The sequence below is a fragment of the Suncus etruscus genome, chromosome 17 (genome assembly GCF_024139225.1).
Source record: "Suncus etruscus isolate mSunEtr1 chromosome 17, mSunEtr1.pri.cur, whole genome shotgun sequence".
Classification (NCBI taxonomy): domain Eukaryota; kingdom Metazoa; phylum Chordata; class Mammalia; order Eulipotyphla; family Soricidae; genus Suncus; species Suncus etruscus.
The window spans coordinates 73,070,380-73,097,517 of record NC_064864.1 but is presented as its reverse complement, the minus strand read 5'-3'; the positions used below and the strand labels follow the sequence as shown (position 1 = coordinate 73,097,517).

At 62.0% G+C, this 27,138-nt stretch overlaps 3 protein-coding genes across 3 annotated transcripts in view; 2 read left to right on the top strand and 1 right to left on the bottom strand.

The window, feature by feature from the left end:
• Nucleotides 1-27,138, bottom strand: part of ATP5MJ (ATP synthase membrane subunit j) — a 425,762-nt gene that overhangs the window by 175,839 nt on the left and 222,785 nt on the right. The gene's annotated exons all lie outside the window — the stretch shown is intronic.
• The window catches only part of ASPG (asparaginase), a 107,809-nt gene that overhangs the window by 23,187 nt on the left and 57,484 nt on the right, over nucleotides 1-27,138 (top strand). The window lies entirely within an intron of this gene.
• KIF26A (kinesin family member 26A) lies at nucleotides 447-18,798 on the top strand. The gene is made up of 15 exons (XM_049790376.1): nucleotides 447-514; nucleotides 737-982; nucleotides 4,401-4,694; nucleotides 7,396-7,541; nucleotides 9,927-10,113; nucleotides 11,532-11,723; nucleotides 12,260-12,353; nucleotides 12,462-12,724; nucleotides 12,827-12,992; nucleotides 13,259-13,409; nucleotides 13,589-13,751; nucleotides 14,103-16,626; nucleotides 17,488-17,693; nucleotides 17,940-18,090; nucleotides 18,306-18,798. The coding sequence occupies exons 1-15, from the start codon at nucleotides 473-475 to the stop codon at nucleotides 18,485-18,487; spliced, it is 5,007 nt and encodes a 1,668-aa protein (XP_049646333.1). The 5' UTR covers nucleotides 447-472; the 3' UTR covers nucleotides 18,488-18,798.

Below are 27,138 nucleotides of genomic sequence, written 5' to 3'. Positions count from 1 at the left end.
GGAAAAGGCCACTGGGAGTGGGTCGAGCTCGACCTCGGGCCACCCACCCGCCTTTCCGCAGCGGCACTCACTTTCTTCCGCGCGAAAAGTGACAAGTGGGTGGGCGGGGTGGGTGCCCGCGCGCGCGTCTCCCGGGGTCCCGGCGGGGACTCGCCTAACAGGTTGGGGTCCCGGGGAGGGCGGGGCTCGCGGAGGCGCAGGGACCCCCGCCCCCCTCGGGGAGCCGCGGGGGGCCGGGCCAGGGCGGGATGCGCCCCCCGAGTCCCTCCTCCCGCTGCGCCCCGCCCCGCGCGTCGCCGCCACCGCGCGCTCCCCGCTCCCCGCTCCCCGCTCCCCGTTCCCGGTGCCAACTTCGGAGCGGCGGCCCGGGCCGCGGGGGCACTCCAGGCCCGGCTTCCGTGGCCGCCGCAGTCCGTGTCTCCAAGAGCAGAGCCGCGCCGGAGCGTCCTCCGGGGCCCTCCGGGACCGGGCGATGGGCGGCCGCGGCGTCCCCCAGTGCGCGGCACGACCCGCGGTACGCGCCCGGGGCTCGGGGCGCCGGAATGGGCGGAACGGGGAGTGGCACGGGCGCAGGCGGCCGCACTGGGCGACTCCCAGATGGAGCGAGCTGGCGGGCGGGTGGCACCTTCGCACCCGCGGCCCTAACTTTGTGGAGCGGCCCCTGGCGTTGCTGGGAGACGGGGAGTCCCCCGTCCCGACTCACCGCGCCCCTCCCGCCCACACCCCCTTCCCGCAGGTGGCCGAGGGGGGCCGGGCCCGGGAGCCGCTCTCGCTGCTGGAGGCGTCCCCGCGCAAGAGGCCTCTGGCCGGACCCTCGCCGGACCCCCGCGGCAGCCGCCCCGCGCCCGAGGGTGCGGGGGAGCGCGCCAGGGAGGACCACGCGGTGGGCGGCGGGGCCTGGTGCCGCCACTGCCACACGACGCTCAGCGAGCTCCGGCGCCAGGCGTGGAGGCTGGTGGGCGCGCCCGGGACGCAGCTCCGGGTAAGTGGTGAGACGGGAGCGTGGCGGAGCGTGGGGGTCAGCGCAGGACACAGAGGTCACACCGGCCCGTCGAGGCCTCGGAGGGGCCCCCTTGGGCCTCGGCCGGGGATCCTGGAAATGGTGCGGGGTGGGACTCCCCAGAGTGAGGCCAGTCTCACCCATCCAGCCCAGGTCTGGGAGGCGCCAGACCATTGTTCCCGGGAACAATGCGCCTGGAAGTGGGGCTGGCCAGCTGGACCCGCACAGTCTCGGGAACCCTGGCCGACCCGGCCCATGCAAGGGCACAGACACCCACTCCGCTGCCTGGAGGGAGGGGGGCTCCTCGGCCCCAGCCTGGACCTGGGCAAAGGTCTGCAGAAGCCCCTAGCGTCCTGCCCACTGTGGAAACTGAGGCCAGAGAAGGGGCTTTGTGTTTGAGACGGTAACCAGTAGCTTGGGGCAGGGCTCTCAGGGGTTGGGGGTGCTCCCTGTGCTTCCTGCTGGTGCCCCACCCTACCCACCCGCCCCTTCCTGCCCCAGGGGCTTTGTACTCCCAGCCTTTCCCTCGGTCCCTCCCTGTCACATGGGTACTGGGGGACATGGTGGGTGGCAGGCAGCTTCCAGGGGTCTCAGGGACCCTGTTCTGTGTGTCCGGCCAGGGGTCAAGCCCACCTCAGGGAGTCCCTGAGGGGCTGAGGGGGCCCAGGACAAGGGCAAGGTGGGGCTGGGGTCCCCTCACCTCATTTTGCCCACTGCAGGAGTTCCTGGCTTCCCACACTGGACCCACCAGCTGGGGGCCTGGGGTCTGGGGACCCTGAAGGGGTGAATCTGTTTTCTCGGGTGGATCTGAACCCTGGCGAGGGTGTGCAGGGTCCTCACAGGACTTCATTTGCACTGCGATTTGCCACACCCCCCACTGTCCCCACCCACTACTGTTCTCATCCTCTCTGACTTGGGTTCTACCTAGCACTGTCGCCTGCCCACCCATGTTGGCACCCTGTCTGGCTGGTGCCAAGCAACGATTACACTCCAGCTGACCCTGCCTGGGTCTGAGGTGACAATTGAGGCTCCTGCCAGCCTGGCCAGGACTGAGGGGAGAGGCCTCTGGTGCTTGAGTGTCTGTGAGTCTGTGTGGGTGTGAGTGACTGTGTGTAAGTGTGTGTATGTATCAGCGTGTGTAAGTGTATGTGCATCTATCAGCGTGTCTATGCGTGAATATGGGGTGTGTGTATGAGCGTGTGGGGTGGGGAGGCTATATCAGTGTGTGTGTGTGTGTGTGTGTGTGTGTGTGTGTGTGTGTGTGTGTGTGTCCAGCTGTTGCTCGTCTTCTGGGTCCCCCTGGAACTGCTAGTAGTCCGTGTTTCCCTGCCTGGGGGAGAGGCAGCCAGACACCAACTCCCAGGTCTGGGTGGCTGCCGGCTGAGCTCTGTTCTGGTAGGGCCATGGGGGACTGCAAGGCCTCCCAGAATATAGCCCCCCCCCCACTCTACCCCTCAGGACTACCCCACCCCCTGCCCTGGAGTTTATGTCTCTGAAGCTGGGTCATTGCTATAGGTCCCAGGACCCTTCTCTGGGGGTGTGTCCATCTGCTCCCTGTCTCGGGACTACCACTCCCCCCGCCCCCGGCTCTGCCCAGCTCGCAGGACCCCTGCACCTTGCAAACACAGGCACAGTGCCACCCTGTGCGTGCCTCAGTCTCCCTGAGTGTGAGCAGCCTCTGGGCTGATGCCTTCGCCCTGCTGGATTGAGGCTGCTGACCCTGTTTTGTGGCTGGGGCATGAGCAGAGGAGTGTGGGGGTCTGGGGAGTCCCTCCTGTTGGATTTTTCCAGCTCCTAGCCTCATCCTGCCTGCTTGGTCTGGCCTTACTGCCGGGTCTGGGCTTGGTCCCTCCAGGCTGCCCTCAGAGCACAGGACACCATTGACAACTTGAGACTGTATAGCGGCAGCTGGTGGCACCTGGCACGGCTTGTCCCCCCCCCCCAGGGCTGTGGATACTCTGGAGCCCACAGGGCCAGTGAGGAAACAGGGTGACCCACAGCCTATGAGGAGACAAGGTGGTCCACAAAGCCCGTGACAGACACAGCTAGGTGACCCATAGGGCTTGTGGGAGATACATGAGTGACTCCAACTCCTGCGTGCAGCTGGTGCTGGGTGCAGGGACACTCTGCGGACAGTCCTGGCTATGCTGTGGGAGGAGGCTGAGGCCTTGACCAGCAGGGCCCCATGCTAAGCCCGGGTGTAGATGGCCCTCAACCCCTACATGAAAAACTGGGGTACCCTGCCCATCTGCAGACAGGTGGCAAGGCCCTCAGTGGGTCCCAGCTGTGTTGGCCTGGACCAGACACGAGAAGTGACTCCTGGGTGTGCGATCACCCTTGGGGGTCCCCAGAGCAGGGCCGCAGGATAGGGTGAACCAGAGACGTGCCCCAGAGCAGAGAATGGGGAAGACCTGGGGTCTTGCTCTGGAGAGGACCAAGTTTGGGAGAAGATCTCTGACCTCTCACTAGGCCGCGCTGGGGGTCTGCAGGCCTCCTGAGAAGCATGGACAGTCCAGTCCCTTTGCTGGCCTCAGCCCTGTGCTGGCAGCACCCCTCCCTGCCTCCTCTTTAGTCGCCTGGGGGAGGGACCAACTTGCAGAGCAAGACAGATCCTGGGTGGGTGGAGCCAGTTCCTGGGGGTGGGCCTGCTTTTAGAGTGGGCGGGGCTATATTCGGCCTGGGCGGGGTCAGCTTCTGAGTGGGTGGGGCTGCTTCCCAAGTGAATGGAACCACTTCCTGGATGGGTGGGGCCACTTCCCAGGGTGGGCGGGGCCAGTTCCAGGGTGGGCGGGGCCCTTTCTTCCTCTCACTCGCCTCTCCCCCAAGTCTGATGGAAAGTCCGGGGGCCCTGCAGCCCTCCCCCTGTTCCAAGGCTTAGGAATTTCCTGCAACGATGAGGGTGTCTGAACTCTTCAGAGGCTGGAACCACCCAACAGTGCCTGGGGACCCTCCACACCTGCTGGGGGCCCCTTGCAAGGCTAGGCAGAATCTGGTGCCTGTGCTGGGCTCCTGCAGGGCTCCTGTGGAGAGCAGGGCCCAATGGGTGCTCAGGGCTGCCATGGGGTGCAGATGCAAGTGTCATGAGAGGTGTTCTCGCCCCCACTTTCTCAAAAAGGCGTCCTCCTCCTGAAAGCCCTCCCTGAGTGCAAGATAGGTGGGTCACCACTGGCTCCAGGGCCCTCTGGGATGAACAGCTTGTAATGAGAAAGACCCCGGGGTAGTGCAGAGTGGGCAGGGCCTGAGGGCGGGTGGTGGGGTCCAAGACTGGCCAGTGCCCCCCTGCTTACCTGGGATTGATACTGGAAGCAGCCCTGATGCCATGTCCTTGATGTACTGTGCCTGACTCTTTCTCTGACTCTGTTCCTTGACCCTGCCCCTCACCCACTGTCCCATCCTGCAGAGTCCCTGTGTGTCATCGCCCCTGGACCAGTCACCTGCCTGCCACCTGGACTCTGAGCGCCAGTGCCCAGCATGCACATCACCCCTTGCCCAACTGCAGGACCCCAGCACCCCAGACGCCCGTCCCGAGTGGAGAAGAGGCCTGGCCTGGCCCCCCAGGCCCAGTGTGCAGGTGTCTGTAGTGCCTGCAGGTCTGGGGGGAGCCCTGAGCACGGTCACCTTTCAGGCTCCTGAGTGCCTGCAGGGCCTGTGTGGCATGGCCGGAACGGACAGCTTCCTTCCCGCAGCCTGCCTGGTGAGTCCCAGCATGACCCACATGGGGAGGAGGCTGGGTCTTACCCACATTCCCAACTCCTAGAGCATAGCCTGGTCACCTAGCAGGCAGCTTAAAGGGCCCCCATGCCCTTGCAGCCAGTACAGGGCACGGTGCCTAGACCAATAGGCTCGAGCTGTGCATGTGGGGTGCAGAGTGGCCCCTGCTCCTGCTGGGGCTACGGGGTTCACCGAGCTTTCTGGATGGAGGGAACCAGGCTAGAGGGTTGGCAAAGCTGGGGTGTCAGGGCCTCTTGGGTGTCTTGGGTTGTGCGGGGCATGTTCCAGCCATGGGGTGGGGTCCTGGTCTGAGGACATTCCCAGGGGCTGTAGGGACAGGCCTCATACAGCCCAGAGACTCCCCCTGACACATGGAGACCCATAGAGGGAGGGAGTCAGCAGCTGTATAGGACTCCAGGGTACTGTGAGACCCCCAAGGATGACTCAGAGGCCTTAGGGATAACTGTGGGACTATAAGACTCTGGATGTGGGTGTGTAATCCGTAGGGGCAACAGGTCCCAGGGGTGACTGTGCACCCCCAGGTCAGTCTGCAGTAGCTGACGGTGGCCCTGGCCAGGTGTGACTGTGCTGTGACCTGTGACTCCACAGCCTTGGGACATCTCTTTGTGGGGTGCTCTCAGTGGTGCTAAGCAGGTCCTGACCAAGTGACCACGCTGAGGCATGTTGGGACAGTACTCAGAGGCACTGTGGCTTTACCTGCCTCTGGGAGGGTGGGGGGTCCCTGCAGGGAGATTGGAAACGGAGGGGATTGGGGCAGACTGGGAGACACAGGAATATTGGCTATGCCCTGAGGACATGGCGTGCAGAGGGACAGGAAGGGGATGGGAAACAACTATGTGAGGGTCCACCCTGGTCCTGACCTGCCCAGTGTCTGCCCGACTGGCCTTTGTGGAGGGACTGTGGCAGAGCAGTGGGGTGGCGGAGTCCTGAGGAGCCCCTTAGGCCCCCAATAGGGTCTCAGGACAGATGAACCCTCACAGCTTCAGGTGTACTTGAGTGCTCCTGATCCATGGTCTAGAGCAGGCAGATGCTGGAGTGTCTCTGGGGCCAGACCTGGCTGTGTCTTTGCCCCTCTGGGTGCCAGTCGCCAGGCTCCATTCACTGCAGCTGCTTAGGTCTGCTCCAGGGAGGCCCAATGTGGGCCTGGCCATGCCCCAGTGCCACCGGCCCATCAGAGCTGCCCACTGCCCGCTGACAGGTCCCGTCATGCTGGACCCAAGGTGACACTGGCTCAGGGAGCTGGGTGGGGTTGGATCTCCTGGACTCGAGGTCCAGGGGGGAGCTCAGGGCTCCTGCCCAGCTCTGGGGCTGGGGGAGTGCATGGAGGCCTTTCAGGAGGAGATGGCACTAGTCTGAGAAGACTTGCTTTCTCTGCTGTTCCTGTGAGCCCAGGCTGGGCCCTAGTGGACCCTTTTGTACCAGGCTGAGGCTGGGACATAGGGTGGTTTGACAGGTGCCTCAGTTTCCCTGCTGGAGAGTTCATGTGGCATCCCCAGGCTATTATGGCTGCTGTCCCTCACACAATCCAGGATCTCTGAGCATGGGTGACAGTGCTGGCCCAGCAGGCTGGAATGTCAGGCCGATCCGCCTCACTTCTCTGCCTCCCTTTGCTGCTCCGTCTCTGCCCTGTCTTGGTCTCCCTGCACCCCCCACACCCTTAGTTCCTCTTTGCCTGGCCTCTCCATGTGCCTCGAGGTGTCCTGGTGGCTAGAGACACCTATTGGCAGTGCATGGACATGGAGCTGAGGTGTGTGGGACGCGCTGTGCAGGTCAGTGAGGGAGGCCCCAAGGGACGGGCAATGGGGGGGGGGGGTGAGAGAAGGGAGGGAGAGATGGGGGGCTGTGGTGCTGCGTAGCATCTGTCCTGTCTTGTCCTGTCCTGGCTACATGAGTGCCCAGCAGAGAAATGCTTCAGGTGATTGCTCAGGTTGGGCCAGCTGACCTTCCAAAATGTTTTGGGGAGGGAGCTAGCATCCTATGTCTCCCCTGAGTGTGGTGGGGTCGGTGCCTATGTCCCTGTACCAGGTTTCAGGTGAGTCTCCACATGGGGGGATTGTGGTGCCCCCCAGCCTCCTGGCAGTGGTGCTGGGCCCATTCAGGTGGCCTAAGCAAGGCTGAAAAGCCACTGGGGGTGAAGCTGGAGTTGTGTGTACTGCCCTGGGAATGAGGGCCTGACTCTGGGCTCCTCATGTGTCCCTGGGGCTTGTGAGAGGGGCCGGAGGTGGGTGGCCCTTTCTAATTATTCCTCCGAGCTGGGGAACTCCCTGGCCTTACACAGTGTCTCAGAATGCCCCGACTGTGAGGGGGTCTGGGTAGAGGCTGTGGGATGGAGTAAGACTCGATGGGCACCCAGGAAGCCCCCTGGTTGCTGCTCACAGTTGCACCTGGACGCCACGTCCTGTCGCTTCGTACAGGAGCGTTTAATTACATTTACGCTTCATTATGGGCTGTCTCTGCTGGGATTTATCTTAGCTAATTAGTGGGAAATGCCACCGCAGTATTTCAGGAGGACATCAGCGAATACCGCGGGCCAATTAGGCTGCAACAGCTCTGAGCTCTGCCTACGGGTGGGGCAGGAGGCCCCGGAATTCCTGGGTCCTCTCTCAGGGCCCCTGTGGCCCCTGCCCTGTCTGGCTGCCCTTCACAGGCCCTCTTTCCCGCAGGCTGAGGCGGCAGTGGCTGCAGTGGCAGTGGCAGACACGGTCCGAGGTGGCCCTTCCTCAGTGCGCCCCGACAGAACATCCAAGATGTGGGGTCGTGGGGGCCCCTGCAGCACAGGCTCCTCAGCCAGCACCTCCTTCTTCATCAGGTATTGGGGGGTTGGGCCCAGCCGAGGGGCAGCAGATGGCACGTGAGGAGGTTCTGCTCTTGCTCCTATGGCCCCCACCCACCTGGGTTCTGTGTTGAGTGTTCTGGGCCCAGAGTAGGCCAGGCTACAGACACTCCAGCTCTCCCGCTCTTGGGACTTGTCCACAGCTGCCCTATCTTCCCTCTCTGCCTCCCACTGTGCCTTCCTGGGGCCACCACTCCAGCCCTCAGTGCTGTGGACAGTGTGGGACACTGGGGTGGTGAGAAGAGGGGCTTGTTCCTGCGTCAAGACACCCCCTGGCCCACAAGACCCCACCCCCATGTCTGCATGAGCCCAACACCCAGGAGTGGTTTGGGACCCAGCCAAGAACTACCATGGGTGCTGAGAGGGTCAGGGATGGCACCAGCTGGTCAGGACTGGGCACTGCAGCAGCCCCTGCATCCCCCTCCCCCAATGCACCTGTTTCCCAGGAATTGGGGGCTCAGGGACCCTGGTGTGACTCTGCACCGGTGATTCCTGCTTCAGGGAGGCTGGTCCAAGGTCAGCCCTGCCAGAACTGGCCTCAGGATCTCGGTTTCTGGGGCGGTTCAGGAGTAACTCAGGGGCCTCCGTGCCAGAGCAGCTCTGAAAAAGCTCCGAAATCCCAGCTCACGACTCAGGGTTTGAGAAATCAGGACCCGACCTGGGATTTGGGGGACTCAGGGACCAGGATTTGAGGAACATGGGGTACAGGGTTTGGGAACCCGTTATCTAGGAGACTCGGGCCCAGGTTTTGGGGATTCAGGACCTGGGATTTGGGGGAATCAGGGCCCAGGATTTGGGAGCCTCAGGGACCAGGATTTAGGGGCTTGGGCCCAGAGTTTGGGAATACAAGGGACCCAGGATTTGGGGCACTCAGGGCCCAGAGTTTGGGGGGTTCTGTGCCCAGGATTTGGGAGAATCGGGGCCCAGGATTTGGGGTCACAGACCCAGGTTTGGGGGTGCTCATGGCCCAGGTTTAGGGGGCTCAGGACCCAGGGTTTGGGGGGTGGTTCAAGGCCCAAGGCTTGGGGACTCAGGCTCCTAGCACCATCTCTGGCCTGCCGAGTGCTCTCTATGGCTGTAGATACTTTCATTTTCCATGAGACAAGACGCTCAGCAGGCAGAAATCCGTCCCCAGGGCCTCTTAAAGACAAATTGTATCAGGCTGAGTGAGCAGCATGGGCTGGTGGGGGGGACCTGGGCCTGCCTCGGCATGTCCTGCAAGGGTGTTTATGTGGTGCCTTGTGCGGTACACACGTGTGAGCATGTGTGTGTATTTGGTTTTCTTATTTTGTTTTGTTTTGGGGCCACACTGGTGACACTCAGGGGTTACTCCTGGCTCTGTGCTCAGAAATCGCTCCTGGCTTGGGGGACCATACGGGATGCTAGGGATCGAACCCAGGTCCGTCCTGGGTCAGCCGCGTGCTAGGCTAGCGCCCTGCCGCTGTGCTACTGCTCCAGCCCGCGTGTGTATTTGTGAGTGTATGTGAATGCATGTGTGTGTTATCTGTATGTGCATGTATGTGGTTGTGTGCTGCCAGGGCTGCAGGCTGCAAAGGCCCAAGGCTGCCAGATCCTGATGCTGCAAGTCTGGCAGGGGCCCACGGGGCACAACTGCCAGGTGGGGCCAAGAGCCCACCCAGAGAAGCCAACATGTAGCAACCGCCAGTCCAGTACTGAGAGAAAGATTAGAGAGAAGTGAAACCAAGTATACTTGGATGGAAATTCACAGCCAGAAGTGGCAAAGGGCCTGGGTTCAAAGAGGAAAGAAAAGGAACAGATACAAAGCAGGCTGCATCTCTCCAGTGCTTTATCTCTGGCCCCTTGCGGACAAGGAGGCTTGCTCTGGTCACTATCCTAGACCCCATTAAAGGTCCAAGTTTTTCCTTTATACCCAGCATGACAAGTGGGTGTGTCCAAGGGGCGTGTCCAAGTCCGATTGCTATGTAGTGTGTATATGTGTGTTCTTGTTGCATGCATGTATGCGCTATGGTTCTTGAGTGTTCGTGTTGTCGGTGTGTGTTCATGTGTGTATATTGTGGGTTCCTGAGTGTGCATGTTTTCTCTGTGTGCTATATGTGATGTGTATTTGTGCATGGGAGTGAGAACATGGGGAGGAATCCCTGGGGTGTTACTTTGGTACCGCAGCTCCCGCCAGGCTCTGGGGGGTCCCTTCTGTGCTGAATGGGCCTCACTCAACCCTAGCCCCCTTCTCTCTGCAGGGCCCTTGGGCCATTGGGGCCGCTTCATGTGCAAGGAATTAGAGCTACTGGGGACGCAGGGGAAACTGAGTCATAGGTGCCACCAGCTTGCTCTGTGTGCTGGGGCACAGAGAGGTGGGGTGCTGACGGCTTCTCCCCACAGGGCTGCCCAGAAGCTCAGCCTAGGCTCCAGGTACAAGAAGCCAGCCCCACCACCCGCTGCCCCACGGGCTGCCTCCATGTATCCCACGGACTTCAGTGGGGTCCTACAACTCTGGCCGCCCCCTGTGCCTCCCTGCCTGCTCAGGGCAGCCTCCAAGGCCAAGGAGAATCCAGGCGTGGCTGGGAAGGTAGGCATGACCCTTGGGTGTCCAGTGAGACTGAGGTTGGATATGCATGGAGGGAGCCACTCTGGGGCTGTCAGCAGCATACTCAGCAGTGGAGTCCTCAGAAACACACCAGCGTCCTTATGAGACCCCCTGTGAGGCGCTCGGCTCTTGGGTATGAATGGGCTCACTAAACAGGAAACTTTGAGAGTCACTGACCTCCAACTGGAGGGGGTCCTCACCCCCCAGGGCATGGCTCTTGCAGTCCTGGCCAGTCCAGGAGTGTGTCTGTCCATGGGCTGCTGTGTGGGACCACAGCTCCCCTGAGACAGCCTGTGTTTTGGATGGAAATGCCTCAGCCCTGCTCCCCAGCAGTGGTCCGGCTGCCCCCCACTTCCAGGTAGCACCCCACACCCGGCCCCTCCCATCAGTGATGCTGAGGACAATGGTCCAGCCAGGTCTCCCACCCTCCACGTGCCCTCCTGGACTCTCCAATCTGCAAAGCCCATTTGCCTCCTGAAGTGGCCGTGAGTTCACGCTGGAGAAAAATTGCCCAAAATTACTGGGAAGTGCCCATTTTCGTCAGCGTGGCAGCAGCTTTTAGAAATGAAATAGTCTCACTCACGTTGGGAAGAAAAGAATCGATTCCCACCTAATGGAGCTGCAGTGCCCGGCTGGGCTCTGGATTCCCCCAGGATCCATGCTATTCACGCACAGGGCCGTCTGTGAGGGGAGACGCAGCTTCTCGCCCCCCTCTGCACCAGCCAATTTGGCCGCGTTATGTATCTGTCACTTACGATTAAATCCCTGAGAAATATTGCTGCTGAAGCGAGGCTGCTGATTCGATTTTCCTGGAGTGGGAAACCCAGAACAGTCATTTCCCAGGGCCATGGGGTGCCTGATACCACTGTGAAGGGGACACAGAGGGCTGTGGGGACCCCCATGGAGTGTCTGTGATGTGGGGTCAGGGCTATTACATCACAGGCTGCCCTGTCCTGCAGGCCCAAGTCCTGTAGAACCTCTGGCACATCCGGCTCCAGTTCCAGCTCAGGGTGGGCACAGGGACAAACAGGGCAGTGCCCTCAAGCCCTGAAAGTCTTGGTCTAGTCGGGGCCAAGGAGGGGCTCCTGGGACCTTAGGGGACCTGGACATGTGGTGGCCAGAGACAGCGCTTCTCTTCCATGGGCCACACTGACTCTGCCTGCCCTGTCCTGCCTGCACCAGGCCTCTCTGCTTCCTTTCCTATCCCACCTATGTCTCTGTGTCCCCAAGTTCCTGCTGTGTCTTCCATGACCCTCTGCCCATGTCCCCATGTTCCCCCCATGTTCTGTGCTTCTCTTTGTCTCTGTGCTCCCCCCATGTCCCTGTGCTCCTGCACTCTGGCTTTCCCCCACCTTGCAGAGATCCCGGGCCCCATGCTGACCAGCTCCACTGACCCGCAGGTGAAGGTCCTGCTGCGGATCTGGCCGGTGCAAGCGGCCGAGGCCACGCCCTTCCTGCAGGTGGACCCCAGAAGAAAGCAGGTGACCCTGTACGACCCGGCTGCAGGGCCACCCGGCCCCCGACGAGCATCTGTAGCTGCAGCCCCCAAGATGTTCGCCTTCGATGCTGTGTTTCCCCAGGACTCAGAGCAGGTGAGGCCCGTGTCTTGAGCTTGGCCAGTGGCCACTTCCTGAAGGCCTGAGGGTTGACCTGTGTCCTGGAGCCCTGGTGATAGCGCTAAGAGTGTGTGTGTGGATATGTGATTGTGTGAACATGAGTGAGTAGTGTCTCTGTGCATGTGGGGGTATGCATGTGTGTGTGTGGACATGAGTTTGTGTGTGTGAGAATGTATGTGTGATGTGTTTATGAGTGTAGTTGATGTGGCTGTATGTGAATGTAGGTGTATGTGGGATGTGGGGTATCTATCTACACTGTATGCTTTGCTGTTGGGGCTCGGAATGTGAGCGTGTCCTCACCTGCCTCTGTTCTTGGAGTCCCAGGTTGGTTGATGGAGGACGGGAGGGGTGCTGTGCTGCCATGAGGGCCCTTGGAAGGGCTTGGAAGTATGGCAGATAGCTGTCACGGGGGTTCCTAGGAGGGGACTTGGGGGAGAGTGGTGGGCGTCTGCCATGGGGAGCTCTAGGAGGGCATTAGGGGACAGTGGCAGATGTCGCTGTGGTACCCACAGGCTGAGGTGTGCTCGGGGGCGGTGGCCGACGTGCTGCAGTGCGTGGTTGGTGGCGCTGACGGCTGCATCTTCTCCTTCGGCCCCAGGAGCCTGGGTAAGTGCTGGGCCCTTGTGAGTGGCAGGGCCAGCTTGGGGGGCTGGGAGGTTCGCAGTGGAACGGGGTGGAAGTGCCGGGCATGGCGGTGATGCTAGCGGCCTGCAGGCACGGCACATACTATGATCGGGAAGGACAGCTCTCCGCAGAGCCTGGGTGTGGTGCCCTGTGCCATCTCCTGGCTCTTTCGGATGCTTGAGGCGCGCAGGGAGCGCACGGGCACCCGCTTCTCCATCCGCGTCTCTGCTGCTGACATTTGTGGACGCGACGCCAGCCTGCGGGACCTGTTGGCCTCAGTGGCCGCAGGCAGTCTGCAGGATGCTCAGTCGCCGGGCGTGTGCCCTCGGGAGAACCTGGCGTGTGGAGCACAGGTGAGCCTCTGCAGGAACAGCGCGGTTGGGGGGTGGTGGTGAAAGGGTTGCTCAGCTGCCCTAACCCAATCAGGCACCCGCACTGCCCCTGCCCTCCTGCAGCTGCCGCACCAGAGCGAGCTGCGGGCACCCACGGCTGAGAAGGCAGCTGCCTACTTGGATGCGGCCCTGGCAGCGCGCGGGGCTGGCCGAGAGGACGCGGTGCCTGGTGCACACCTGCTGTTCACGCTGCATGTGTCCCAGTACAGCATGGAGAAATGCGGCAAGGGTGAGTGGGTGTGGGGCCTGGGGGGAGCAGCACCCACTCCTGCCCTCATCCCTGCCCTGTGCTTGCTTTTCTAGAAATAAAATTAATTCTCTAATTGAATTACCATGAGATACACAGATCCAAAGTTGTTGATGATTGAGTTACAGTCCTACAATGTCCAACCCCCTTCACCAGGCACATTTCCTGCCACTGTGTCCCCAGTTTCCCTCCAGTTCTCTCCCCTTACTTCCCCCCTGCCTGCCTCTATCCCTGCTCTCTGCTTGCAGTGTTTGGGGGCCGCAGCCGCCTACACCTTATCGACCTGGGCAGCCTTGAAGGGGTTCCCGATGGTCCTGGGGGCCCCCTGTGTCTGTCACTGTCGGCCCTGGGCAGCGTAATCTTAGCTCTGGTCAGTGGAGCCAAGCACGTGCCCTACAGGTGAGGCTCCTCAGGGTGTGGTTGGGAGGGATGCCCAGGGCATGTGGGGCATGTGCCCGTGGCGGGGTTGCAACCTGCTGGCCTCACTGCCCGTGGGGATGGCGGGTCTGTGAGCCCCAGCAGTGGCTGGAGGTGAAGACCCCACAGCTACATCACCCCAGGCTCCTTCTTGCCCCCAGGGAGCACCGGCTCACCATGCTGCTGCGGGAGTCCCTGGCCACGCACAGTGGCCGCACTACCATGATCGCCCACGTGTCGGACTCCCCCGCCTGCCACGCAGAGACTCTGGGCACCGTACAGCTAGCTGCACGCATCCACCGCCTACGCAGGAAGAAAGTCAAGGTGGGCCTTGCCCAGTGGGGAAGTGGGGACAGGTGGGGTAGAAGTGTATGGGGCGTGGCTGCTGAGTCATGTCCAGCTAGGGCGTGGTCTTGGTGGGGTGAGCTGGGCAGGATGAGGTGGGCGTGGCATGACAGGTGGGTCCCTGGGTGATCTGGGCATGGCCTGGTAGACAGGATAGGTGGGTGTGGCTGTGGTGGTGGGACGTGATGGGTCATGGCCTGCTGGGGGCTGGGCTGTGATTGGGGACGTGGCCTCCCGAGGAGAGCTGACTGTGCTAGTACCCTGCTGAGTTAGGATGGGCCAGGTCTGCCCTCCTTAGCCCCTCACTTGCCTGCCCTGTCTCAACCCCAGTGCGCGTCCAGCTCCTCCGGAGGGGAGAGTTCTTGCGAGGAAGGCCGAGCCCGCCGCCTGCCTCCCCTCCGGCAGCTGCAGCCCCGAGCACCGGCCCTGGAGCCCCGCAGACCAGCGCCTGGCGGCCCCGACTACTCATCTAGCAGCGAACAGTCCTGTGACACGGTCATCTACGTGGGGCCTGGGGGCACCGTGCTGTCAGACCGGGAGCTCACCGATAACGAGGGTCCACCCGACTTTGTGCCCATCGTGCCTGCGCTGAGCCACCGCCGGCCCTCGCAGGGTGCCCGGGACGCCGACCACTTCCGCTGTGGCACCTTCGCCGAGCTGCAGGAGCGGCTGCAGGGCATGCAGGGGGGTGCGGACACCACGGGGAGCCTTGGGGCTCTGCAGGCCTCACCACCTGCCACCAAATGTGCCCCTCTGCCTGCCTGCACACCTCAGGTTGGTGCCAACCCAGATACCCACAGCGGGACTGAGAAACATAATGATGGAATTGCTAGACTCAAGCCCCCCGCTCTGGACCAGGACATGAGGGCTCCAGAAAAGCAGCCGCTACCAGACCCAGCCCCGCCACCTCCCCAGGAGCCCAGAGGCAGGGGTGCAGGCAATGGGGGGCGGACACTGCCCGTGGGCAGCAGCGAGCAGTCCAACTGCCCCTGCTCGGCCGTTCTTGGTCATCCCACAGAGCAGAGCATGCTCACGGCCACGGTGAAGCTGCAGCAGCCTGTGGAGCTGAACGGGGAGGACGAGCTGGTGTTCACAGTGGTGGAGGAGCTGCCTCTGAGCGGCCTAGCCAGCCCTGGGTGCCGCAGCAGCAGTCTGGCCAGCTTTGGCAGCAACTGCTCACTGCAGGCCCTGGCCTCAGGCTCCCGGCCTGTCAGCATCATTAGCAGCATCAACGACGAATTTGACGCCTACGAATCGCCAGCCCCAGACGGGGCAGACGGGGCAGCCTGGTCCGGATGCAGCCACGCCTCGTCCATCAGCTCATGGCTCAGCGAGGTTGGGGCCTGCTCACCCGACAGCCGGGCCCCCCTGAGGCCGCCCTCCCGAGCCAGCCCGGACCCTCTCAGTCCCCACTCGCCCCCAGGGCCCGGGCCCCCACACAGTCCTCATCCCAGAGAGGATGCTCACAGTGGCCGGGAGGCCCGGAGCCAGTTGCCTCGGTTGGGGTCTGCACGCTCCCTCCACTCCAGCCTTCCCCGGAAAGCCCAGACTGATTCAGCCGCCACCCGCAGCCCGCCCAGCCCTCGAGGGCCCTTCGGGGACCCCTGGCTGCTCCGGTCCGAGCAGAGTGGGTCACTCCCAGCGCCATCGGCCAACCCAGCCCCAGTGCTGGCCAGTGGCTGGAAGCTGGCGGAAGGCAGTGAGGGGGCTGCCAGGGCTTCCCGTGGCCTCGGGCCTGCCCATCCTCCTCCCCTGCGGAGAGGGGCCACCACCTTGGGTGTCAGCACACCCTGGGTGCCTGATGGGAACGCAGAGGCAGCCGCCTACACAGGCAGTCCAAGGGCGGCTGCAGGTGCCAAGACAGCGACCCCCAGGCCTGCTGGCTTGGCCCCGCCAGCCCCGCCTGTGCGCAAGTCCAGCCTGGAGTCCAGGAGCAGCCCTGCCCCGGCTCTACCACGGGCCGAGGAGGAGGTGCGGGGCACTGCCCGAGCTGACCACGGGGTGCCCAGGGCCATCTGCAGCCTCAAGGGCCGGCCAGGGAAGGCAGAAGCAGCCTACCGAGGCCCCGTGCAGGGGTCTCTGGGGCGGAGCGAGGGGCCAGTGACTGGTGGCAAGGCCCCCCGGGAAGCTACTGGGAGGCCTGGCCGGGCGGTGCCCAGGCTGGGGGTGCGGCCCACCAGCCCCCCGGCTGCAACCCCCTGCAAGGGCAGCCCCGCCAAGGCTGTGGGCATCAGCAAAGCCCCCACCGCAAGTGCAGGCAAGGGCCGCAGCCTGGGGGCCGGGGGGTCGCGGGCTCTCGCTTCCTCGGTGAAGCTGCCGCCCCCTGCGCCCACCACCAGGACACCCATAAGCCCCGTGCAGAGCCCGCGGGGGGCGACCCGCTCGGCGCCCGGTGCGGGTGCCAAGGCAGGCCGGGGCACCATCATGGGCACCAAGCAGGCCCTGCGCGCTGCCCACAGCCGCGTGCACGAGCTGGCGGCCCGCGGCGGCCCGCACTGGGGCGGCTCGGCCGATTCGGACAGCGGCAACGACAGCGGCGTGACGGTGGGCGACGAGCGGCCCGGGCCGGCCCTGCCGTCCCCTTACAGCACGGTCACGGCCCCGCGGCGGCCGCAGCGCTGTAGCAGCGGCCACTGCAGCGACGCGAGCAGCGTGCTGAGCGGGGAGCTGCCGCCCGCCATGGGCCGCACGGCGCTCTTCAACCCGAGCGGCGCCAGCAGCGGCTACGAGAGCGTCGTGCGGGACAGCGAGGCCACCGGCAGCGCCTCCTCCGCCCCGGACTCCGTGAGCGACGGCGCCGCCTCCCCGGGCGCCCGGGTCCGCAGCCTCAAGTCCCCCAAGAAGCGCGCGGTGGGTAGGTGGAGGGACCTTGGGCCTCTGGGTGCTGGGGTGCCCCATGGAAAAGGACCCAAAGGCTGCTCGTGGTGGGCGTGGACAGAGGCCGGAGGACGCGGCCGTGGGTCTGGTGGGCGTGGTGATTGGCCTAGTGCAGTGGTCAGCAACCTGCGGCTCGCGAGCCACATGTGGCTCTTTCCACTTTTAATTGGGCTCTTCTGTGTGCCGGGCTCCAGGAGTCAGGACTCTGCTCCTCGCCTCTGTCACTGCGCGCCCGCCCTCTGTGGCTCTCAAAATAAATTTCAATCGTGGTTTTGGCGAGATTTGGCTCAGTTGAAAAAAAAAAAGGTTGCCGACCACTGGGTGGGTGGGACTTTTGGGCATGATGTAGCCGGTGGGCATGGCAGGCCAAGGAGGTGTGGCTGGAGGGCAAGGCAGGTGGGTGGGGAAGTGGGCGTGGGTGGGTCTGGTGGGCCTGGCTGTTGACCTACTGGTGTGGGGCTGGTGGGCATGACCAGAACCAGAGGGCGAGGCCGGTAAGCGTGTCACATGCAGACGTGTGTGATCGTGGTAACATGCCCAAGACCTGCTGGTGGTCATGGTGAGAGGCCAAGTGGTTGGGACATGTGGGCCTGGTTAGAGCCAAATGTGTGACTTATGGGCGTGGTAGGTTGTCAAGGGGCGGGGTTGGTGGGTGTGACCAGACAGAGGGGCATAGCTGGTGGGTGTGGTCAGATGTAGAGGGGCGAGGTGGTGGGCATGAAAGTCCTAGGACTGGGCAGTGCCAGGGAACTGCACAGGGGACGCTGAGCTCACTCCCTGAAGAACCTAGCCAGCTGGGCTTGCGCCGCAGTCACCCAGCCCTGCATCTTCATTCCAGGACCTCAGAGGCGCCGGCTGATGCCCACCCCGCTACCCGATGCCTCTGTCCTGGGCCGCAAGCCCAGCCTCCCGGGGCAATGGGTGGACCTTCCGCCGCCCCTGGCTGGCGCGCTGAAGGAGCCCTTCGAGATCAAGGTGTATGAGATTGACGACGTGGAGCGACTGCAGCGGCACCGGCCACCCCCCAGAGACAGCCTGGCTGAGGTTGGATTCCGAGGGTGTGGGAGGCTCAGGAGACAGGGCCCCTGGGAGGTTAGTGGCCATCAGGCTCACCCGCCGCCTTGCCTTCTTTCCTGTCCTGTCTCCCAGGACACAGAGAAGGTAGCAGTGAGCTGCAAGCCTGCCATTCCTCACTATATGGGACCAGGGATGCCTTCCTGGATGGAGGCAGGATATGGCCCACTGGGGGCTCCCTGCCCTAGCCCACCTTATACTGTCTGTCCTCCATAGGGCCCAGCGTGTGGGAGCGTGAAACTGCGGATGGCGGAGCGCAGACAGCAGAGGCTGCAGGAGGTGCTGGCCAAGCATGCCCTTCTCCGCGGGGAGCTGGCTGAGACACAGGGCCGGCTGATGGTGGAACCCGGCCGCTGGCTGGGGCAGTGTGAGTCCTTCCTGGCCAGGGGAGTCCTTACTGGTTAGCAGGGGCCCTTCTCGGTCAGTGGGAAGCCTTTATCGGTCAGTGGGGTCCCACCCTAGTATTAGTCCAGTCCATGAGGAATCCAGACCCCCGACTTCACCCTCTGGTGCCCTGGCCCTCAGCTGTCCAGCTGCGGTGTAGTATGGGCGGCCCTTTTCCTGAGGTCCCTGTGCCCGCAGTCGAGGTGGGCCCGGAGCTGGAGCTGGAACCGGCGGAGCACCTGGCAGCCCTGGAACGGGCCACGGCAGCCCTGGAGCGGTGTGTGAACCTGTACAAAGCACGTGTCATGATGGTCACCTGCTTCGATATCAGCGTGACCCGGCCAGCCACAGCCCCGGGGCTGCAGGAGGTGGACGTCTGAGCAGGCACAGCCAGGACTGCGGCACAAGCAGGACTTGGATGGATGATCCGAGTGAGGATGCCGGAGCCAACAGGACAGAATGGAGGCTTGGCAGAGCAAGGGGCTGGGTCAGCGACTACAGGAAGCCAGAGATGAGGACAATGCAAGTGCCTTCAGGGACCATGTGGCAGCTGTGCCCTGAGTCCAGCCACAGAACCCATACCAGGCAGGACTGAACCCAGTGCTCTGGGTCCGCCGAGGGGACCCCATGTGGGCCTGGTGGAGGTGGGGGTCAGCTCTCCCCTTACAGCAGTTCCCCCGCAGATTGGGGGGACCAGTCCCTGTGGCTGAACAAAGCACAGATGCCTTCTTCCAGGGCAGGGCAGGGCTGCTCCCCCAGATCCCAAGAAGCGCTCCTGACACAGGAAGGGGCTGGAGCACGCCCAATTCTATTTTTCTATGGCTCCCCAGACACAGCGCTGTGCCTTTAGGCGCAAAAGGGCTATGTTTTTACAGTTTTCTACAGGCAGGAGGGACCCCAGGAGGTGTCCATCCTGCAGCCTGGCTGCCCCTATGCTTCCCCTGCACTACCTCCGGCATGTACAGCCTGTCTGTAAATAAAGATTCACCCTTTGCTCCCGTGGCTCGAACTCTGTTCCCCAAAGCACACTAGTGGGCCCCTCATGGGAACAGCCAGAGGTGGGGCTGCCTACAGGACTGGGGTCTCCCCAACCCCTCCCCATGTAGTTTTCTTCACGTTTGCCCTATCCTTATCCAGGAAATTTGAGGGCTGGTGAGTGCAGCAGCTGCTTTCATGTGGGGGCGCTCACCCTCCTGCTCTGTTGGCACCCATGGGACTACAGGGTTACCCGGCCTGCAGTGAGTCCATCACCTCTCAAACCAACTTCTGCCTGCAGCGGAGCCATCCCATCCTACTTGGCTGCATCCCAGGCCCCCTTGCGCAGTACCTCTGTGTGTGGGCTATGGATACACTGCACAGGGGGGCAGCAGGGCAGGGAGCTGGGGTTCGCAGAGAGCAGGCATGGGGGCCTCAAGGGGCCTCAGTGGGGCCACAGTCAGGCCCGGACTCTCCTGAGGCCCAGCCCTGACTCCTGAGTTTGGAGCTTGGCTGGACAGAGCCGTTGAAAGGATCGAGAGCCGCGCAGGAACACTGGATGGGTCTGAGGCTCGGGCAGGGGTGGCTGGTGGGCCATGCCTGGGTGCAGGTGGGCCGTGCCTGGTTGTTAGTAGGCTGTCCCTGCGTCCATGTGGGTGGCGCCTGTGGGTGATACCGGTACTGGTGGGCGCTGCCTGCGGGCCCAGCCGCTCAGGCCATCAAACCTCCTCAGCCCGGTTATTAGCCAGAGCGTCTCAGACGCCCACTTGAACGACAGCAAAGCGCGCGAGGGGTGGGGGGGCGTTGTTTCCACGGGTTCTGTAGCATCTCCTGGGGCCTTGGGTCTCACTAATCACAGGGCTAGGCGCTGCTGCCGGACAGGGCTCCCCAGGAACTCAGAGCTGATGAGGGTTTCAGGTGTAGGTGAGAATGAGTCCAGGCTGGGGTGACCACAAGGTTGCCCTGCCAGACCTCAGGTGCAGCTTCCATGCGCGCAGGGGCCTGACTAGCTGGAGCAGAGGAGGGCCTGATGGGCCAGGAGCGTATGTATGTTTATCTTCGCGTGTATGTGTGTAGTGTGTGTATATGTGTGCGCATATGTGTGCGTGTGTACATCTGTGTGTGTGTGCTTGCTGGGGTGGGGGCCGTTGGCTTAGGCAAACAGGAAGCCAGTTCCCCGGCCCCCCCGCAGAGATATTGTTCGTTCCAGGGCCGCCTGCCTCCACAGGAAGCCCACGGGGAGGGCCTTGCCATGGGGGAGGACCAGGCCCTTGCTGGGGTCCAGGGCTCAGGGCCCCTGGGCCAAACTCTAGGGCTGTGTCCCCTCCCTCTGCCGGGCAGGGCTGGTTGGGAGCATCCCCGAGACCAACTCCTGCCCAGGGCCACCAGCACCCAGGTCCAGGGCGGATGCCGGGGCAGGGGGGGCCTGATAAAGCCAGCCTAGTGCTCCGGCCGGATCTCAGCAACAAAGACGGGAAATCTCGGCCTGAACCGAGGGGGCCGCCGCCTCCTTCCTGTCCCCGGCTCCACCTCCCGCCCCGCCCTTCTCTCCTTTCCCCCTCTTCCCTCCACACCCTCTTTCTCTGCCTTCTCTCCAGCTTCCCTCCCCTCCCTTTCGCCCACCTAGTTCCCTACTCCCACTCCTCCCTCCCGTCCCAGCCTTCCTCCCCCTCCACTCTGCCCCCTCCCCAGTGCCTTCTTTGCCTAGCAACCCAAGAGGAGCACAAACGTCATTGCCCCATCCAGCCTCCCCTCTGCAGCCGCCTTTGCTGCGGTTCAGCTACAAGGACTCTTCTAGAAGGGGGCCCTCTGCCCCTCATGCCTGTGCCAGCTCTCCACACCCTGTCTCTGTTCTCTGTGCCGCTGCCATCCCTCTTCTGGGCCTCACCTTCTTTGCCCGTGCCGCACCATCTCTCTGGTGCCCATGCATGTGTTGGGGCGGTGAGAGGACTCAGGGTTTCTACCTGCCTGCACCACAAATTGACCCTGTTATGCCCCAGGATGCCTTGCAAGGGGCCACCGCTTGAGAGGGAACTTTCGGCTGCCCCCTGCCCAGCCGCCTTTCCTGATGGGCTAAGTAAGGTCTCGCTCTGTAGATGGAGGTGGGGCTGGCAGGACCCGATGGGACACTGGATGGGGGATTTGAGCGAGAGCCCATCTGGTGTGAAGGGACAGTGAGGCCCTGAGGTCCCTCCTACCTGTGAGGGGGCATGGTCTGCAGCCTACTGTGCAAGGTGCAAGGTTGGAACCCAATGCAAGACAGGCCACAGGGCTGGGGTGCCCACAGGGGACAGAAGCAGGTCATGAGGGTGGCCCAGGCACGCGACCTCTCTGAGCCTGTTGGGGGGCATGAGGAAATTAGGGTATGGCCTGAATCCCCCCATAAGGGAAGGTCCCTACATCTGGAAAGTGGGTCCCCAGGGTTCGGTTTTCTGGGGCTGAGGGAACTGGGCAGCTGGAGCAGCAGAGCCTCCTGGTCACAGGCTGCCGGGCCCCTGGGGTGGGGCAGAGCCTCTCTGAGGTAGGGCAGAGCCTGGGGTACAGCCTGAGTTCCAGGGCTCAGCCCTTTGGACGCCACTCAGAACTGTCACCAGAAGCTGGGGTTGGGGCTGGTCTGGTCAGAGGCCCTAGATAGTGGAGAGGAGGTCTGGGGGTGGCTGATCCTGTGTTGCAAATCAGCCCTGAAGAGGTTGACTGATGGAGGGATGGAGGATGAGGCCTTTCTCCTCCAGTTCGGACCACGAGTCTGTTACCCTGTTCAGTTGGCAGTTCTGAGGTGAATGCGGCGGGAAGAAAGCCAACAGGCAGTCAGGCTTCCAAAGAAAACAGCTCTTTATTCCGTGAAGAGGCCGAAGCCAAAAAGCCTAAGAATAGGCCACAGGAAAAAAAGCCTCTCGCTTTCCAAAGACCCTTGCTTTTATGCCCCAGAATCAGGTACCACCCAATGGTGGGAGCAGAATCAGATACCACCTGCCAGGTCACACCCTAGGGTAGGGCACAATCACCGATCAGGGTAGGGTCAGTAACATAATAATCCCATTAAAATGTTTACATATACGGGGCCAGCGAGGTGGCGCTAGAGGTTAGGTGTCTGCCTTGCAAGTGCTAGCCAAGGAAAGATCGCGACGAGGTTCGATCCCCTGGCGTCCCATATGGTCCCACCAAGCCAGGGGCGATTTCTGAGCACTTAGCCAGGAGTAACCCCTGAGCATCAAATGGGTGTGACCCGAAAAAAAAAAACAAAAAAAATGTTTACATACATGACAGTCCTGAACATGGGGGTGCACTGTAGGCTGAGGGGTCTGACCTAAGCATTAGGGTGCTGGCAAGCTGGTGTCTGTTGCTGACGGGACCCTCACTGTTGCCAGAAGGGCCCCGCAGGTCTGACGGACAAGCCACTACCAGGCCCTAATGCTGGTAATTTGTGGGAGTCGAGTGATCAGTGCCCTGAATCATGTCGATGTGGGCCACGCAGGCGGCGAACAGATCACCCCTAAATCATCTTTTATGATCACAGACAAGCCTGCAGGGGGGGCGGGAGTGTTCTCCCACAGGGCTCTGCAGCCACATCCATCACAGCTGTGCCAGCCTGTGCACGTCACACACCCCCGTTAAAATTCATGGTTCCAACCGTTCTGTAAATATTGATTCGGACCCCACTGCTGTGGGCCGGAACATTATTCTAATGAGGGATCAGAATCTAATTGCCTTCACTGAGACTCAATCACTCCTCACCAGCATCATTGATCTTCTTTCCCCAGATCTGGCCATAAATTATTCTATTCAATTAAGTAAACTCACACATAATGGCACATTGCAAACTGAATAATTTATTGACAGTTTGGCACAAGGCTGATTTGGGGAGGGTGGGGACTTAGACCCCAGAATTCAGGGACTAGGGCCAGGGGTGAGTGGAGTGAGGTAGTGGGTTTCTGAGCCTCATGGGTTGGGCTGGGACTGGCTGGGGTCCCAGGTCCATCTGTCTCAGCCTGCCCTGTACTGTCCGTCCTCCTGTCTGTGGGAATATCCAGGCCTGACCTGCGGACGTGTGTGTGCCCCAAACTCTGGGCAGGGCATAGAGGCAGCCCGGTTTGATTTTGGGGTGCAGGGAGGGCCGACCATCTCCTCCACCATCCTGCCCCCCAAATCTCCTGTGGCCCCAAACTCTGGTTTTAGTACCTGGCTGGGCCATGGGCTCCCTGGGAGTCCCGGCTGTGAGCTGGGGTGTGGAAGACCACAAAACTAAGTACCCCAAATCTTGACCTGCTTGTCCTCAGTTTGTCGGCCCTCTTGGCCAGCCCTGAACTCCCGTTCTCACTGCTCCCTTGCAGGTCTCCAACACAGCCCTCTCATGCCCATGTTGAGGCATGAAACTGGGGGGGGGGGGAGGGAGGGCAAATCAGTTCGCAGTTGGAGCAGGTGGGAGGCCCAGTATTACCCCCAGCCTGGACGACTCCGCACCCCTGTATGATCCCCCTCAGCCTCCCGGTTCCAGCCGCTATTTCTCCCCTTCGAGGGAGCTTGTGAACATGACTTGGGACCCCAGAGCTGCTGGATGGGGCCCCTCAGGACAGAACCTAGTTCCCTCCTCCCATTCCTCCCTCCCGTCCCAGCCTTCCTCCCTCCTACACGACTGTCCCCAGGTGCAAGACTGGAACTCAGTACAAGACAGGCCACAGGGCTGGGGTGCCCACGGGGGACAGAGGCAGGTCATGAGGGTGGCACAGGCACGCAACCTCTCTGAGCCTGTTGGGGGGCATGAGGAAATTGGGGTATGGCCTGAATCCCCCCATAAGGGAAGGTCCCTACATCTGGAAAGTGGGTCTCCAGGGTCCGGGTTTCCGTGGCTGAGGGGACTGGGCAGCTGGGGCAGCAGAGCCCTATGACAGAGCCCTCGGCCTCCTGTATTGCTCTGACTCTGACTCACAGGGAGACACAGAGGGTCTGGCACAGATCTTCGGGGATCCTTTGCAGTTGGGATTGTGAAGGGGAATGGAGGCTGCCATGTGAGCGCAGACGAGCTTCTGGAACTTTCTTTCTTTTTTTTTTTTTTTGGCTACACATGTTTTTTTGTTTGTTTGTTTGTTTGTTTTGTTTTTGGGTCACACCCAGCAGCGCTCAGGGGTTACTCCTGGCTCCATGCTCAGAAATCGCTCCTGGCAGGCACAGGAGACCGACCATATGGGATGCTGGGATTCGAACCAATGACCTTCTGCATGAAAGGCAAACGCCTTACCTTCATGCTATCTCTCCAGCCCCGAGCTTCTGGAACTTTCTGCGCCGGCACCGGTCATGACAAAGGAGTGGGCGGAAGGGTGGACAGCGACCCCTGCAGGCTTTGCCCTGAACTGCAGATGCCCTGGGCTGCTGCGGGAGGGTGGGGGCTGGCTTCTAGGGGCTGTGTTAGTCTGGGGGTCCCCACATCTCCCGGCTCTGAATGGGTCCAGTCCCGACGAATGTTCCTGCTGGTTCCGCATCAACCCCCCTTCTCCTAACCCTGCTCCCTTCTTCCCTCTCCGGGCTCTGCCCTGTCTGGCCTTTGTAGGGGAGCACAGGGATGACCCCAGTGCTGACAATGGGACTCTCCTTCCCAGACATTAAAGAAAAATGGGTGTTGGGCCCTGTGCGGGCATTTCCATTACAGCCTGTTGGTTTCTATTTCACGAAATGGGTTTTTAATCCCATTTGCGATGCCTGGGAGCCGCAGATAAAACGTTGCATCTGCATCGGGCAGGCAGGCGGGACTCCCGTGCTTCTAAAATAATGTTGTGCCCAGGACGTGGGGCCAGGTCGGGATGTTGTGGGGTTCCTGACTCGAAGCCAGTGAGGCTCCCCTAAAGCTACTCGTGGCAAATTAGGTAGGAAAGAAACTCATCTGTCAGTGTATCTCCTGCTTTCATGGGGGAGACCATGTTCAGGGGCCTGGCCCAGCAGGGCCCCCATAGCTCTCCCTCTGTCCTGTGCTCCCTCAGCTATTTCCAGGGGACAGCTCACTAGGACACAGCAGCTCCCACACCCACAGGGCTGGGCCCCTCGATGGAAGGTGCTAGCGAGGAGCCTCCTGGGGCAGGGAAGGTGGGTTTGGGCTGCTTGTGGGGGCAGCAGGCAGGGCCCTGTAGGGTCTGTAGGGCTCCCCTGCCTCAGTGCTCAGGGCCTCCATTCAGTTATTGATTCATGGACTGTCTGCTGATGCATCGATTGACCTGCCGACGTTCTGCATTCACGCTGCTCCTGCACCTGCCCATCCTCCTCCTCTGTCCTTAGTCCTCCCTCCCCTCCCCTTTATCTAACTCTCTTTCCCGTCCCTTGTCCTCTTCCTCTTTTATGCTTCCTTCCCTCCGTCCCTCCCTCCTTCCCTTCTTTCATCCTTCCATCCATCATCCATCCATCCCTCTGTTCCTCCCTCCCTCTTCTTTACCCTCTCCTCTTCCCTCTGCTCTGTGTTCCACACCCTCCCCTTTGGATCACTGTCCAAGGCTGTCCCTGCCCCCCACCATGGGCCCCACATTCTGGGGTCCCCTAACTGTCCCCCTGGCACCATTCTGTGTAGGGATTGGGCTGCCTAGCTGGGGGTCAGAGTCCAGCACTTGGGCAGGAGAGGTCCCCTAACCGTCCCCAACCCTGTGTCCTCTCTGCTCGACCCCAAGGAGCTGCCCTGCCCCTAGGTCGCTAGTCAGGTGGGGTGCGATGGAGCAGGGATCTCTCAGCCCCTCACATGACAGGACACAGTTTCCACAGCTCACCTGGAAGGGGACAGTGGGTGACCGTGAAGGCACCTCCATCATGGCCATGGTGGGTGTAGCTACAGGTCATGGGGCCTCACAGGGCCAGAACAGGATACCCTGTCACCTGGACAGGGAAGCGGGATGGGTGGTTGGTCCTGTGAAGGTTCATCCCCACACCAGCCTGGCTTTGTGGGGTCAGGCTGGCCAGTGTGAGCTCTTGGGTCTGGTGCTGGACGGAACCAGGGAAGGGCCACACCCTGGCCATCTCCTATGGTCCCATCTCCACGCCCAGGTCCCACTGTCCTGTCCCCTGTCAGGAGCCAGTCCCCAGGCCCCCCCTTTACACCCAGCAGTTGGGGCACAGCCACTGTGCTTCTCCCAGTGCTTCCAGACTCTGGAGCTGTCTGGAGATGGGTGGTCACAGTGTAAGGGCCCTGGGAACCTTGTGCTGATGGGGGAGGAGGGGAAGAGAAGCTCTGAGCTCCCCCCAGCAGAAGCTCGAGATGCTGAGCTTGATGCCCTTGGTGCCCCAGTGCTCGTGTGGCAGGACTGGGGTGGCTGCCTTGGGTGCTCCTGTGACCTTGTGGAGGACAGGTGCCCTCACCCTCAGCCAAGCAGCCCAGCCCACCTCTGCCCAGCCTTAGTCCAGCTCCTGCTGGTGCCTGAAGTGGGCACAGGCTCCTCTCACTGCTGTGTCTTTGGGAGAAGATTCTGAAGCCGGAGGGAAGATGGGAAGTAAGAAACTTGCAGAGAGTTTGGTTCCTGCGCTAGAGAAGCTACTGCAAAGTGTAGCAAAGTGGAGTTGGGGCGAGCAGGAGACACTGTGGGGATCCAGGAGGTTGGTAGGCGTGGGCTCTGCGCAGTGCTGGGGCTGCCCACGGGCTGGGGGCGGTGTCACAGCAGTGGAACCGGAATCTGGGAAAGGCCCACCAGAGTCCTGCAGGCTGGCCCTGACCCTGGGTCTGACCCTAGGGGTCCCCTCAGCTCCGTCTTGCCAGTTTGAGGGTCACACCAAGAGATCCCAGCACCTGCCACTCGGACTGTCAAGGGTCCTGACCGTCCCTGGCATCCCCACCCTATCTCCCTGCTCTGCCCTGCCTGCAGTCTCTGGGCTGCCCCATCCTCACATACTGGCCCAAGCTGAGGGCAACAGCAGGGCTGGGCATGGGTCTGAGAAGTCCCACTCTCCAGACCCACTCTCCAGGCCCAAGGCTGGCCCTCCTCACACGTCCCTTGAAGCTGTCCTTTCCATCAGAAAGTGCCAGAAAAACCAAAATGGCGACAGTTCTGTGGTGCAAGTGCCAGGGCTGAGCCCTCAGGATGCATGAATG